Here is a 16534-nt window from a genome sequence, read left to right on the forward strand (position 1 = left end):
GGGAGTGGAGAGAGAGCGAGGGAGAGAGAGATATAGAGGGGAAGGGGAAGGGGAGGGGAAAGAGAGAGAGAGGGGAAGAGAGAGAGAGAGAGAGAAGAGAGAGAGAGAGAGAGAGAGAGAAAGAGAGAGAGAGAGAGAGAGAGAGAAAAGAGGGGAGAAAGAAAAACAGACGTTGCTCCTTAGAGATGATTTAAGATTATAAAGCGTTGCTGGGCTACCGTCCTGCGCGTTGGGAGCAGTCGGTTGCCAATTTTAACGATTTTGTTGAGAAGCTTAGTTGGCTGTTTGCATCAGCAGTTGTATCCAGTTACAGGGGGTATATAGAACATTTTGGTTATTTTAAGGGGCTAGGCGCAACGATCTACAAGAGTGGCCCAACTGTAATTGTTATTAAACAATTATGATGGTGTTGGTGTAATCATGGACCAATCAAGATGTTATAGTTTTAAAAGGGTAGAAACACCAATAGAAATTTTAACCTTTTCTTTTGAGAGCCAGAATGGCGTTAATTAGTGTACTTTTAACATGGTTAATACTTTCTGGCTCTCAACAGACGTCAATTTGCTTTTAATAATAATAATAGTGGCTATTTGTATAGCGCACAGGTCCACCTTTCGGTGCTCATGGCGCTTAGAGAAAAGGACATGTAACAGACATAAGAAAGAAAAACAACAATAAACCGAAAAACAAAAATCGAAATTCTCCTAGACATGGTAAATTAAAATATTACAATATTTACAACGAAAGAAACAAATAAGTTTTCAGTTGTAATTTGAATGTTTCTTTTGATGACAGTTGGCGTATTTGTAGAGGGAGCTTATTCCAAAGTTTTGGACCCATTGCGGAGAAAGCCCGATCGCCCCAAGCAAGTTTTATTCTGGGTGTATTAAGTAATAGTGTGTCTGATGAGGAGCGAAGACTTCGTGTAAGGTTGTATTTTGAAACAGAGTTGTTCAGGTATGTAGGGGAAGAAAGAGAGTAAACTGAATGATGAACAAGTAACATAATTTTAAAAATAATCCTTTTGTCAACTGGCAACCAATGGAGAGAACGGAGAATTGGTGATATTGAATCAGATTTCTTAGTGAATGTTAATAGGCGGGCTGCAGAATTTTGAAGTCGTTGAAGTTTTGTGATATCTTTTTTTGGAAGGTTACAGAACAAAGAATTTGCAAAATCTAAACGAGAAGAAATTAAAGCATGAATTAAGATCTCAGCCGCAGGTTTAGATAAACACTTTCTTATGAAACTTAGATTACGTAATTGGTACCTTACACTCTGTTGGACATGTGTTATATGATTACGAAATGACATTTCCTGATCAAATATTACACCCAAATTACGAGCTGTTTTTGATGGAGTGATACATGTTTTTCCAATATGGAGATGACACGATTGATGGTCAACCTTCCGTAACATGTGCTTGGAACCTAATAATAAAAACTCAGATTTATCATCATTCAGCTTAAGGCCATTAGATATTAACCAGGATTTGAGTTCTTCAAGACATGTTTCAAGTTTTGAAATTTTTTCTTATTTTTGTTTTCTTCAATTCTGTTAGCGCGGAGGCATGTTCCACTCTTGATTGCCTGTAGAACTTTCCATCTATTTCTGCCGATTCCACCACCCAAACCCCTGTTACCGCCCCCTCCTCCTTCCCTGTCATTTCCCCTTCTTTCTCTCTCGATTTCGCTCGACATGTTCAAAATCACTCCCGTCTCCAGTTTTGTTGTAACCCTTTGTATTTCTTTACTACCACTTTGTTCTCTTCCCCCTCTCTCTCTCTCTCTCTCTCTCTCTCTCTCTCTCTTTATCTTCTCTATCATTTCTCTTTCCTTAAGCTTTTTTTTCTCTCTCTCTCTCTCTCCTCTCTATCTGTCTCTTTCCTTCAATACACATTAATCAAATGCAACAAATATTCAACAATACGAAATGTCAGGTAGTTTTTTTGCAATGCCAATAAAATAGCTTATTTATTTTTGAAACATATTGTGCCCAGTAACCTCACAGGCAAAGATTTTTTTTTCACATTTTTTTCCATAGTTTTTTTCCTTTCTCTCAAGTAATTTTCTTTGATGAAGAAGAGAATGCCATTCAAAATATGTAATCCTAACAAGTTTGGTGTACAATATATATAACAATCTAGTTTATGATAATAATCCATGCTTTATTTCTTGTCGGTGCGAATGGGTTTCGGTGTAATACAACACAATACAACCCGACAGTACACACAAGGGGGAAACAGTACCGCTTTAAAGTTTCAGACAATCACTATCACCGTAGTACATTCATTTCAACTTCAAATTGGCAACAATATACATGGTTAACTAAAACTCCAAATTCTCAAAAATTTTCAGGCTGAATTGAAAAAATCCATAAGTGGTGACCACTTTTCCAGGTAATAATACAAGATCTTTAAGAAATCAAACACTTTAATTAATTAATTTACAACCATGTACAGTGCAGTACCGTCAGTTTTTCATGAATGTACTAAAGTTAATAATCATAGCTACATACGATGTATCTAATCACTTTTCTAGGCGTAGAACTGCTACCGATTATCACCTAACGATTGCAATTTCTTTCCGTACGAAGCTAAAACGAGGAAAAGGCAAAATTCGCAACAATTTCATCCTGCTAAACACTACAATCTATTATCCGTATTGCACACACACAAAATGTATACTGTCGATAAACACAACAAAAATGACAATGAATCATAACACTAATGCTAGATGACTCTAATTAACACACACACAACCCCAGATACAAACAATAACTGGATTAAAATTAAGTGCAGAAAGATTTGCAACTTCATAGCAAACAAGCCTAAGGAAAATTAAACACTTCACTCTTATTACAAAATAGTAATACTTATATACTAAAAGTAGATTATTAGAGGGTTCTACTTTAAACATGAATTTCATGTTGGACGTTAATTGGATTATTAAAAAGAGGAAAAGGTATTGATTGGTATAAATAAGTATGTATGGCTGGATATAAACCCACGATTAAGCATTATGAACTCATTTGAGTTACGATTAAAACATTAAATATCACATTATACGCAGCATTGTCAAAATTATTTCATTTTATAATTGCATACTCCCTCTACAGCCCAAGTAAGGTCTGTTGAAAGCCAGAAGGGCGTTAGCTCGGCATTAAAATGTGAGTCGACGCCCTTCTGGCGCTCAGCAGACGATACACTATATAAGGCTTTAACACTCTTCTTTGTCTTTTTACATCTTAATCAATCTCACAATTTTCTTTAAAAAACAAAATAATGGAATAATACAAAGTCATGCCTTGAAGAAAAATCTGTGAAACTTAATAAAGTCCTATCAACTTGGCAAAAAGCAATGAAAAGACCATTCTTGTTATCAATTAATATTATCTTCATTATAGTATTGAACTGTGTTGTTTGTTTTTTATCACATTAATTTACACGAAAATGGTATGGTAAATTGGCACGGTGTAATTCAAATACGCTTTAAAACTATGTGGACATGTACACAAGATTAGATGCATAACAATAATATAACCATATGGAAAAGATTGTTGGGTATACATGTATCACTAGTATATATCTAATTCGAATTGAAGAAAATTGCTTGCTAACAATAAAAAATCCAATATTTACTTCTCTCTCTTAAAAGGCACATGCAAGAATTTCTTTCGCAAACATTTCCAAAAACACAATTGTTCAAAAGAAACAAGAAAACTCAAGTTTGTTTTTTCATTACTCTTCCCCGCTCTACAAACACTAATAATTTGGTGTGAATATAAGAAAATTCATTCACAAACATTGGAATATGAAAAAGCATCTATAATATATGAGGGGGCATGTGACAATGATATCAAATGAAAATGGGGGGGGGGGGGGGGGCAAGGAACTGCTGTTTTCTGAAAATAACCTTTTATCATCTGCCGCAGAAATTATTTTGTGGGCTGTCAGTTTTCGAGTAAGACACCAAAGAAAAAATGCCAGAGAAGCATTGCCCTTTACTTGCTAAATTCCAGGTAATCAAAATCTTATTTCCTTTTCAATTCCATTTTAAAACAATAAAAAATCCTCTCATTTAAATGGCAGGGGTGGGGGCACAAGCTTACCCATATTTTAAAAACAAAGATGAATGCTAAATCACCTGTTTAACATAGGTGCAATAAGTTGTACATTGTCCTTTCATATCTATGTGTATATGTATATAAATAATCATACATGAAATATATGCTGGTATAGTTTATTAAATAGTGAGTCTGCCAAAAGTTTGATCCTTGTTATTCTTAAAAATTTGTCTGTTAATGCAAGAAGGACCTTAAGGTCATTAAAACAAATAAGCTCCCTACTGCCTCTGAACATATCATCTGTTCATAACCAGAAAGACATTAACTCAGCGTAGAGTATGAGTTAATGGCCTTCTGTCTCCAAACAAACGATGTATATATTAATGATGTTCTTCTGAATACAGTTAAATTCAAATAAAAATTGTTCGTTGATGGCCAGAAAGGAGTAACTCCATGTTGAAGTGAGAGAGGTAATGCCACTTTAGCTGCAAGCAGACATTTTTTTCTTGCATCATTACGGTACTGGTTGAACACCGGATAATGCCCTCATTAATAATTAATAAATATCAATAATATTCATGAAATGGTAATTCAATCGAGCAAGGCCAGCCTGGCACAAAGCAGTTTGACAAAAATAAAGCATTATTAGGAAGCAAACAGTAAAAATAAAACATCAAAACTTCTATACTTGGCAGATAATTCAAAAATATTGAAGTGAAATACAATATATGCTGTTAGAAATACATAATAAATCCAAGATATGTGAAGTAATCTTGGTTAAATGATTAAAGCGTTACTATCTAGGTCTATTATTTGCAGTGTCGGAGTGTGTGTGCATATGACAGAGTATACTAAATAGTACCACACCATAACGTACCCCTGGGACTAGTTTGAAAAATCTTGTGAGTTAAACAACACAATCTATATGGATATATAACTAAAAAGAATTCACAGCTATGGATATATTAAATTAAGAGAATTCACAACAAAATTTGGTTAAAAATTCAATGTAACACCTCAAACAAGCCATTTAAAACCACTTAGAAAACTCGCCACGCAAAAAAAGTCATAAAATTCCTTTACAAACACACAATATCTTCAGGGAAAGTAAATAAAACAGAGCAAAAATATAGGTAACATCAATTGATTGATATACGATACAACTCACTATGGGTTAACAACTATTTCAAACTATGTATATTAAATGCAAATATATATATGTATACGGACTTGAAACAAACAAACAGACGACTTCTCGCAGAAGCTAGCTAGCTACGATTCAACGCACTCTCAGACGAATAATAAGGAATGGATAATACTGTTATCGAAAGATACTTTAAATATTCATCATGAAAAACGTGCACGTTAACTATATTGCTGCGACAAGACAAGTCATCGTATACCGGTCATTAATAAGAGACAATAGACCTATTACAATTTTAAACCAGTTACAAATGACATCATGTCAGTTTACTACATGTATGTGACAATATTTTCTTCAAGAGCACTTCTGTACTATGTATAACTATCTAGGCAGTGACTTATTACAGTATTATATATATAGTTGTAAACATTCAAAGTAGTGGGGTATTGTGGTGTAAATTGCAAATTGAGAGAGAGAGAGAGAGACAGGGAAGGGGAGGGAGAGAGGTGGAGGGGGAGAGAGGGGGAGAGAGAAAGAGAGAGAAAGACAGATAGAGTGAGATAGAGAGAGGAAGGGAGAGAGGGAGGGAGAGAGGGAGGGAGAGGGGGAGGGAGAGAGATCCAAGCTTTCTTCTTTTAAACCCTTTTGTGGGAAGAAAAAAAAGACTTCATGCCATAAAGCTATTCACCATTTGTTTTCAAGTGACACCGACTTCAAAAAGGTCTCGACTTCATTTCATAAAAACAACAACTCATGACTTTACTGTCGTTTGTAAACTTGGATGGTTACACCAATATGTGTAAAAAGGTCTTAAGTCCCTTTTTATCAAACGGACAATGACAAGTCATAACCAATTTACTTGATCAAGCTGTCCAGTATTTTTTAACCATCATAACCTTAAAAACTCCAAACATAGTCTACACATACGGTACATTCTTGGATATTTTTGGATAACAACTACAAATACCCCAAAATTCATCAATATTCATTGATTCACAACTCTCGGTTTAAAATAACATCCTTTCACTTCAATGGACCCTTTTTGTGGATTACAAAAGGGAAAATAGCATTTTCTTTGAAAATTATCAAGAAATTCATTTCGAAAATTGTACACGCACCAGTCAAGGTAATTTTAGCCCAGCACAAAATCGATCGTGCCATTGCTAGAAATGTTGTATCAACTTGGAAGCCTATATTAGTGTCTCAAACATCACTACACATCATATATATATATATATTTATATATTCACGAAACGAAACGTCTCACTGAAACTGTCATATGCAATCAACGCTAAATTTCTACAAAACACCAATAAAATCTCGACTAAAAAACACAGCCTAATTAATATGCCTTTGCTAATCATACCCCAAATCAAGAACACAAAAAAAATATATATATATTTTCCTAAAACAAAACCGGCACGTAAAAGTGGCAAAAATGCACTTATATTGAAATGACAGAGATAAAATACAGAGTACAACACTAACTTCAATGAAACTGAACAGCTCTCTGTCAAGACTAAACTCTCAATCGCTAGAAAAAGAACAATTCCGCTACATGATATCCTCATGCTAAAAATTTGCATATATGCAAATATATATATATTTATATATCTATATATATACTTGTACTGACAGACGCCTCGCTGATGTGCGACGTAATGACATTTTTCGAATAACCATCTAATGTGCGTACCTCCTCGCTCTAACCCCTTCACACGATACACAATTTCAGGCACACATTAATAAACAAGTTACTGAAAACGCAGTTCTGATAATAGTTAACATTTTTCATAGATTTAGCACCTCAAAAACAACTATCGACACGAATGAATATAATACAGGCAAAGTTTCGGTAAATCTGGATAGAGAAAAGAAAAAAATATATATACGAGACATCAGTCCATGATTATAAGAAAGATACAAGCTCAAATTCATAAAAGAACTACATACTACGCGATACCATTGAACATTAACCTAGAGTAAATCAGACTATGAAAAACATGAAATCTGCTAAGCGTTAAATACAATCAAATCATTTCAAATCGAACACAAAATAACTACAAATACGACTTTTCAAAGCATCTATGGTCAGTCTCTGACGCTATTCTTATTTACAATACCAGTTCGAGAACTGGTTCCTTTGGAATGATCATAAGAGGGTCAATATCCTAATTATTTCAGGTGGACGAACGATGAAGAAGATCAAAAAATGGTCAAAAGTTCCTTTTTTATGTACAGGACGAATTAGTTGATAATTTAAGTTTCATTTACAATCGTAATTCTATTCACAAGTTCAGGAAGGAAATTTATTTTACAGAATTTATTTTACAGAATTATTCTATTCACAGGCAGGGGAAGAAAAAAATTAATTTACAGAGTTATCTTCTTCATAGGAAAAGTAAGAGAAGAAAGGTACAATTTATAATTTTATTCACAAGAAGGGGCAAGAAAAGAAAGTTATTTAAAGATTTTGACCGCCTTTCTTTCTCTGTTGTATATAAAGACAACAATTCTTGAAACGCACGGAGAGAAATCCAATTCAACTTAAAAACTTGCAATTAATTAAAATGTTAATAACTTGAAATTAATCATATTTCCTTAGTTATAACAAAAACAATTATTCAAATATATGAATAAATATGTGATATGTTGCAAGTAGCATAGAATATAGAAAATAGAAGACTTCTTGGTTTATACAAAAAGTTATAACTGTCTTCGTGAGCAGTGTAACAAGATTTGAAACAAGAATAAATATTTGAGCTCAACTCAAATGTAATTTCACAGGGCAAAAAATCCGCTAACTCTAGGACAAATCTTTCAAGAAAGACGGAACACATGCTTGAAAATCACACGGAACAAAGGCCTATACTTTTTAAAACTTCTACTGAACAAATGCAAAATTCAATAATGCTTCAACTACGAACATACAGCAAGATGATCCCCATAAAATGTGCAATATCTCAAATAAGGTTTACCTCAAAAATTGTCCTTTTCTCCAAATTCTCTAGCAAAAATAGTTATTCTCTATGTTTACAAACTTCATCGTTCACAAAATGTACAAATTTTATTCACAAAATGTTTCAATTTAGTTCCACAAATTCCATCAAATTCACACAAAATCCATCGAAAGTTATACCATCCATAAATCACAAAACTTTGAGAAACACAATTCCAAGATGAAAAATTTGGTAACCTACAAATTCTTATGTAATGCATTTTGCATACATCTCAACAGACATGGACATATATGAGAATATGAAGAAGAAAAAAAAACTCTTTTGGTATCGTATCGTCTAAATGACAGTCTGAATGAAAACACTCAATTCTACAAATCCACAGAAGAATGATACAAAAAGAACAATTCCAAAACTTGCCTTCAAATGCCCACTAAATCACATCTATGCCACAAATTACAAAAATACTCGGATTATCTAAAATATCAAATACTTCTTATTAAAAATGTCAAGTATTTGTCCAATATCCAAAACGCTACACACATCGAGTATAAGACAACGATTACTCGCGCCAAACCTGACATCAAATGCTCATGTGAACTAGTATACAACTTGAAGTAAAATTTGGATAATGCTATATGAACGTGAAGACAGAAAATACCACAATTAATTTATGTTTAAAACTATGTAGCACCTGTTAAAATTCAAATATATCAACGTTAATCTTCTCTAAAGAACTTACTTTTCGTGACTTTCGTCAGAAAGAACACAACTATTCGCCTAAGTCCTCAAAGTCGAGGAGCGAATTAAACAGTTATATGAAAATTACGCCATTCAGAAAATTCATTGTAGTGATTTCTATCTCGTGCTAGCTCAATTAGTCTGTATTTCTAGTTAAGAATGGATATCTAAGACATTTAATCAAACATTTTCCGTAAATTCCGCGCCCCTCATCTCACAGAAGACTTAACCTCCTTCCGTTTTCATAAGTCATAAGTCTTTACCGCTAAAAAACAAAACACATCTCAACTATGAAAGAACAGAATAATAAAAGCAGGAAAGGATTTTTGCCCGTAAATACATGCTTTTAAAGCTTCTCAAATACAAATTGGGAGGAAAAAATATGTCACTATCATTTTATATACAGGCGATGAGGTATATGTTAAAAGGCAAAAAATATATATTGCAAAACGTGAACTTTTTTATACAAAGACAGGGCGTAAGTAAAGAAATAACGCTACGGGGACCAACGTGTTAACAAGAAGAAGAACGAGGTCTAAATTTAACAACGGTATCGTGTACGAAGGGGAAGATATAAGAAGGTTAAAAGCTCGAATCCGTAAAAACATTAATGAAAAAAGAGCGTGCATGCTAAAGAAGAGAATAAAAAGCGCTAGTGCGCAATAATGCCTCAAATACTGATGAAAAAACATAGAGGCTTTAGACTGGTAGCGGCGATCTAAATAAGAGCTCTCTCTGAAAACTACTAAAACAAGGCCCTGAATTTTTTTTCAGGGAAAATTAAAAATAACGATATGGGCAAGACAAGCGATGGGCCCACCAGCTGCACTCTGCAAACTCTTTTGGGGGGTTTCTTTTGACACGAGGACGGGGTCTCCTAAACACGATCAAATTGGCAACTATGCATGAATTAAAACGGGGACGCTACAGAAAATTGATTCTCGCGCTACGACACGGGTAAAATGAAACTGAAGGGTTGAACAAGACATTTCAGCGTATTGTAAATATCAGGATAACCCCTGAATTATATGAAGACAAAACTGTTTATTGATCCCCATACACGATGCATCTGGCTTATCAACACTATTATACTGGTCTTGATGGTACTCAAGAATTAAAATATTATTGAAATTGTACATACTACATATTGGACTACGCCAACCATTTAATTAAAACGAAGCTACATGAAATTAGCTATGCTATTAGCCAAGTTCTGATTCCGGACATATTGTTTTGATTTAATATAAAATGTACCTCTTTATTTCATTTACATTACTTTGTGATTGCTCATTATATATTCTGAATACATTATAATTTAATAATAAACAGTGTTTAATATTGGAAGATTTGCTGTTTTCACTATATATGATTTCATTCTGACTGAAATCTAGACAGCAAATATGAGACTGAGTTCCACATTACATGTTTACAAAAGGGAATTCCCCTAGCTATATTCTTGGGGAATCCCCCTAGTTGTCAACACATTACAAATCCAGTCTATGCTTTAATAATGAGGTCTGAAAAAGCCTGCCCATTTTCACAATTCAAAGTTAATTTAAAACAGAGCGAAATCCATTTCATGAAACAGATGGTTGCAATTGAGTTTGCTAACAATTTCAAACAAATCACTGAATAAAATCACTTCCATTACTTTCGTTCTTGTAGGTACAGTTGACTGAGACTGTGAGACATAATAAATCAAATCAATTTCATTCCCTGGCCCCATATATAGCAAATTGTGTCACCAGTGTTGACAATTCCCTGATTGGTTCCATTGTTCTTATTCCATTGGGTTGGTTGTATTGAAGTTATTTGCCAGAGATGAAGTGTCGACATTCCCTGCAGACACCACCCCGACCCATCCCGAGTCTAGAAAAGGCCAATCATTGAGATGGTTGCCATCCCATCCCGAGTCTCAGAGATGCAGCTGGGAGAGCTTGTCTTGCACCAGCAGAAGTCAATCACCTTGGTAGACGTACTGGTAGGGTCTCGCCCTTGTCGGACTCAACGGGTACGTACTGTATATGTTACCAGACGGAGACCGGACGTAGAGAGGTCTGTTGTAGGGAGGGTGGTGGTGGTATTGGTGCTGGGGTGGGCCTGGGATGGGCGAGGGGTGGTAGACTTGGGGCGGGACCGTGGGCGAATGCAACACCTGCGGCGGGAGGGGGCCTGGAATGTTGGCAGGGCGGTAGTGGATCTGATGCGGCGCCAAGGTCGGCAACGCCCCTCCTGGAGAACTGATGGGCGTACTCCCGTAGGAGTAACTCACCAGTTGCGACGTCGACTGCAGGTGGTGTGGGGGTGCCTTTGGCTTGTGGGAAGGGCTACCAAGATGAGCAGCGGTCGTTCTGGAGAGTGCTGCACTGGGTGCTACATGCAGCTGTCTCTCTTGGACCAACCCTAGCTGTGAGTGGGGTACCTGGTTGCTTGTTCTTTGGGTTTGAGGTTGATCTGTCCGATTTGAACGTTTCCTTGATGCATCTCTCGATGCTAGTACCGACGTTGACAAGTTGCTGTTGTTGTAAATGGGGAGGGATGGTAACATGCTACTACTCGAGTTGTTATTGTTATTCGCAGCCGTTGATGACGGTTGTGGTGGTATCGACGGCGTCTCCACGTTTGAGCCTCCAGCCCTTTCCGTTTGTAATAACGGAAGATTGACAAAGGCGATTGAAGAGTCTGACCGATTATGCAATGGCCTCTCTTTCTTCAGTCTCAACTCACTGGCTTTACCAACCAGCCCGCTCGCTGTCTCACTACCCTGTCCCCCAAAATCATCAACATCAATCTCTTCTTTAATCCTATCAACACCTCTTCGAACCCCACTCCCCCGAGCAACCTCATTGACAACCTTCACCGTATTATCTTTAACATCACTGAACGACCTTTTCTTTCCCGCCCCACTCTTGGTCACACTCTGCTTCTCCGCGTCTCCTCGAGGGCCACCCTTCCGCGACGTCCTGGTGTCCGGGCTGGGGTTAGGGCTGTCAGGGATGGTCACGCAGCTCACCACGTTGGGCCTGTTACCCTTGACGACGTCCCCGCCTGTCTTGGTGATTGGGGAGGGACTCAGGGAGGAGCAGGAGGAACCGGGGGATGAGGCAATGTTGTGGCGGGCGTGGCCATCAGGACTCGCACTCAGGATACTGTTGGAGCTGCTTAGTGAGCAACTGTGCGTGATGCTGTTGTCGTTGCATGCTGTACAGCCCTTATCTTCACACCTGTAAGTAAAGAGAATGAAACCAATTACATAGTCCTCTTTCTTTAGACACAAAACATATTTGATTATTTTTAACCTACTGTCAATAGGGATCACAAAAGTTTGAAAGTAATTATTCAAGAATGTTATAATGAAAAAGGCTTTAAATTCTGCCATTCCCCCCCCCCCCCACCTCAAAAATAAAATCAAGTTCTAAGTTTGACTTATTAGCAACTGTTATGCAGGCAATCCCAGAAGAAGAAGAAGAAGAAAGAGTATTAAAAAGTATATTCATCAACAGGGCATTATGATTGCCAATTATGTGCTGTTCCTATGTTCATGTGTTGAAGCAAGATTGTTAATGTAAATATAAACAATTATCCTATATGGACACAATAAAGAAATGAAATTAAATGAAATTTGTCATTGTGACTAGAGGATCTTACCCCTTTGCTGGCCGAACCACCTCATCTTCACTATCGCTACTGATGGTGATGACACTCGGCGTTGGGCTCGGTGAGTCCGGGATCACGATGGGTTCCCGCTTGTTGGCGTAGGACGACGTCTGCCCCCCTCCTCTCCCGCCGCTGGTCAAACCCCCTTCTCCTTTGGGGTCCTGGTCCCGCTCCTGCTTCAGGGCGGGGCTAAGACGCAGCTCCGAAGCGGTGGTGGTGGAGGCGGTGGTGTTGAGCATCCGTCGGCCCTGAGGGCGGGACTCAGAGGCATGTAACATAGGGGGCGTGTTCCCTTTGATGCGCTTGATCTTCTGCGGTGAGAGACTACTGCTGAATGCCGTGTGCGTCCTGGGGTGAAAAGATTTCAATACAAATAAAGTTTGAAGGTATCCTTTGGAAAATGGAAGGAGATGGAGTATGGGATGTGAGGACTGCTAGACTAGCTCCAACCATCAAATAAAAGTTGTTTATTAATTCAACTAGCAATTTTAAAGCAGTTATTCTTCTGCCGCCCCTTCTACAAATCTGCTCCTGTATCTTCTACTTCTACTACTTCTCTTCTGGAAGGCTCTTTATTCATGAAGATGTCCCGAAATATCTACTACATACTGAGCACCTCTTTAATAAACATTCCATGAAAAAGTGTACAATTAATTTCTGTTGCCAGTACTTTTGTTAAACTCACTTCTTATCTCCTTGTTTCCTGGCCAGCCTGTGCTGTGAGACACCCCTGTTGGTGGCTGCCGATGCATGGGGCAGGTTGCTGGTGGTCCCCCACGTCTGGGAGTGCTGCAGAGAGTGCTGGGGCGTAACGGGAATCATCGGGTGGAAGTGGTGCCCCGCCGGAAACTGGGCTCTCTGTTAACACGTAGAAGAGAAATAGGTGTTAGTTCTATCTTTTAATGGAATTCCATGTTAGGAACTAAAAGTACTAGGGCTATGATTTCAGTTCAATGAACATGGATCAATTTTATGGGATCTTTTTGCCAGTTGTTTGAGGAGATGTCTTTGAGAACTGTATGTGTACACATCCATCTATGCCAGTCCACCTGGCCACGATAAATATCCCTCACTGTAGCGGCAAGACTAGTTTGGTAATGACCTTCTACAGAGGCAGGGTTAAGAGTAAACAAACTTGACCTCAAACTTGACCTTTGTGCTCCTAGTTTCGATGAAGGTCAGTAGAAGGTATGTGTCATAAGGGCGAGGCATCGCCCAAAGAATAAAACAAGAGAAAGTAGATTCAGAAGTTGCAGTATATTTAGAAGAAAGTAGTCAAGGAATAGTATTCCTCCCAGTAAATTGTGAAAGTCCCCAGGATTGCAAACAGTTGGTAAGCTAAAATTACATTATTATCAAACTTTATATCTGTGCTGTCATTTATACCATAATACTTGGTTGAATAACTTATTCATATTTCTGTATTTCAAGCTCAAAGTAGAGTGATGGAATTTGGCACTTTGCTCTCCATCAAGCATTATACTGCATATACTGTACATGTATACTTATACACACACATTGACAGTGATAGGCGTTAAGTCAGATTCAATCGATGTGCTATATACCAAGAGATATACTCTCTATCTTCCATGTTATTATTATGTGCTTATGTTCAAAGGAACCCTTTATTGGTTTGGTTGATTGATATAACAATATTAACTTTGTATTCACTATCTAAGAGTGAGATATATGGTCATTCACACATATATTTGTTGCCAATCAGTATATAACACATCAGCTATATTGTGTTTGGTTGTTGGATGATCTCTGCGCCCAAGCATGGGATCATTAGTAGGTTATTATAACGTTGTAAGGTTGTATCAGTTTATCATTTACATATTTAGTGTTGTTGTTATGAATTAGTCACGAATCACATATATGATCCATCATTACCGCAAGACTATTAGATATATTCAGATACTTATCCTGATAATTAATACAGCCATTTAAACACTGATTTGATAAGGTACAGTTGTTCATGGAATAACAATTATTCCATTCAATTATGAACAAAATTACATGTCATTGATTTCCTTGTATGTATATACATTCATATTAGTATAGTTGAGACTAATTCTTTGTAAGCATATATTGAAGTTATTAACTAGATAGTCAGTCATGTTTGATTCATGTTATTGTTGACAATGAATATTAACACTGTATTTGTGTTTATTTGTTTGTTTAGCGAACCGCTGGTCGCTAAGGCTCTGTTGGCCGTACTTCGGTGTCCGGTTGTTGATCTCTGGTCATGATTAGTACGGAAGAAGTTGAAGAAAGGAATAAACAGACTAGAAGTTAAAGCTACTGTTTCAGGACTCTTCAATCAGCGTGTTTGAACTTAAGCAATTTGAGAATTTCACTGTAGTCAGATAAGATACTACACTCACTAAAAACAGAAGTTTTAAACATTGACATTGTTGTGCGTCAGGACAGAGAACATAATGCAAATAATATCTCCATCAGGGAGCTATGCCTACTAAAAGGGAGATGTTAATTGGTCTAGCGGTATGTCCACTTGGTCAGCTCTCTATTTGGCCTACAAACTGGCTTTGGGCAGACCCTGGTGCGACAACAAGTCATGCCTACGGGATGGTGACATTAAATGCTCGGTCCTCACACATAAATAATCTTATCTCATTGATAAAACGTCTGCAAAAATCCAATTACACAAACAACACAAGCCTGTTTAAATTTAGAATAGCAGGGGCGAGGTTGAAGCCAATTTGTGGAGGTTCATCTGCACTATGCCCTTTAATGTAAAGCCCTGCACTACTGCATGGCCAACCTACCTCAATGCCGTGATCGTAGAAGGTGCCTTCCCCAACGTCCATATGGAAGAGGGCGGGGCTGGGTTCGGTCGTGATGAAGCCCGATTCGTCAGAGCTACGCCACGATACTGGGGCTGCAGAAACATACTGCCGTCTGGAAAAAAAATAGGCAATATGTGAAAGGGTCAATCATATAGAGATATTTGTAACATCTGTCATTTGTTGAAAGCCAGAAGACCATTAACATGTTACACACCTTCTGACCCCCAAAAGACATTTTGTGTAATTAAGATTCATCAGCAGGACGCTGCCAAAGAAACTCCAAAACAGCAGAAAAAGGATGCAATATAAGAAAGGATTCATCTCACAATATTAAATAGTTGTTCAATAATTTGTCTTCATGGCCATCTTTCCTTACGGGCTCTTTGGATTTATACTGTAGGCATATACATGTAGTTGTTTATTGTTTATTTTTGTTTTTGTTGTTGTAAAAGATGGACTATGTTTCAATCCATATGGCAGTCTAATGCTCATGTATTTCATCTGTCAGAACTATAATATTTAAATGCTTACCGGTACACAAATGTGGGGGCATAGAATCAGTGAAGCATGCAGTAATTTCTATTCTATATCAAAAGGAACAGCCGATGTCTGTATAAATATGAGCACCAAATGCGTTCAAGTCAGCAGCTTAAAAATATGTTTTATTGGACACAAGAACAGCTGGTTTAGGACATGATTGTCTGTTTGTCTGTCTGTCTGTCTATTTATTTGTTTATCTGTCTGTGTGTTTGTCTATTCATGTGTGTGCGTCTGTGTCTTACCTCCAAGTCTCAGTCAAGGTTTGTGCCTCCGGAATGACTGGCTGCTGTGTCACTGCTGCTGCCCCTTGTTGCCATGGTGAGAGGAATACCTGCCCTCCGTTGGGCGGCCATGATTGGACTGGCCCATTCTGTCAAAATAAAAAAACATTTGCAACATAAATAACTTCACGTTACTTGCTTACTTGGTATACTTGGTAGATTAGCCCTCTTTTCCTAAGGGAAGGGCTCTCAATTGACTCTTTAAATGTCACCATCCCATTTAAAAGTGTTCATTAGTAATAACTGTTGCACGAAATGAGAACATACTGTACAAGCACGCTTCAATATGTTTAGGAGCAAGGACATACACAGATATTCAGGGAGGAATAGTTTTCATGG

The 16534-nt window shown here is 37.3% G+C and overlaps 1 protein-coding gene across 2 annotated transcripts in view; it reads right to left on the minus strand.

Moving 5' to 3' along the window:
- Positions 1-5981: 5981 nt before the first annotated feature.
- LOC752046 (homeodomain-interacting protein kinase 2) overlaps positions 5982-16534 on the minus strand; it is an 82031-nt gene continuing 71478 nt past the window's right edge. For both annotated transcript variants that reach the window (XM_030989473.1, XM_030989474.1), the window contains exons 11-15: positions 16157-16284; positions 15354-15486; positions 13250-13422; positions 12556-12912; positions 5982-12131 (exon numbers count right to left, since the gene is read on the minus strand). In XM_030989473.1, coding sequence (XP_030845333.1) covers positions 10865-12131; positions 12556-12912; positions 13250-13422; positions 15354-15486; positions 16157-16284 — 2058 coding nt within the window. In that variant the 3' untranslated portion in view covers positions 5982-10864. The remainder of the gene's footprint in view (positions 12132-12555; positions 12913-13249; positions 13423-15353; positions 15487-16156; positions 16285-16534) is intronic.

The sequence above is a fragment of the Strongylocentrotus purpuratus genome, unplaced genomic scaffold (genome assembly GCF_000002235.5).
Source record: "Strongylocentrotus purpuratus isolate Spur 01 unplaced genomic scaffold, Spur_5.0 spur5_scaffold_18, whole genome shotgun sequence".
In the NCBI taxonomy this organism is placed as follows: Eukaryota; Metazoa; Echinodermata; class Echinoidea; order Camarodonta; family Strongylocentrotidae; genus Strongylocentrotus; species Strongylocentrotus purpuratus.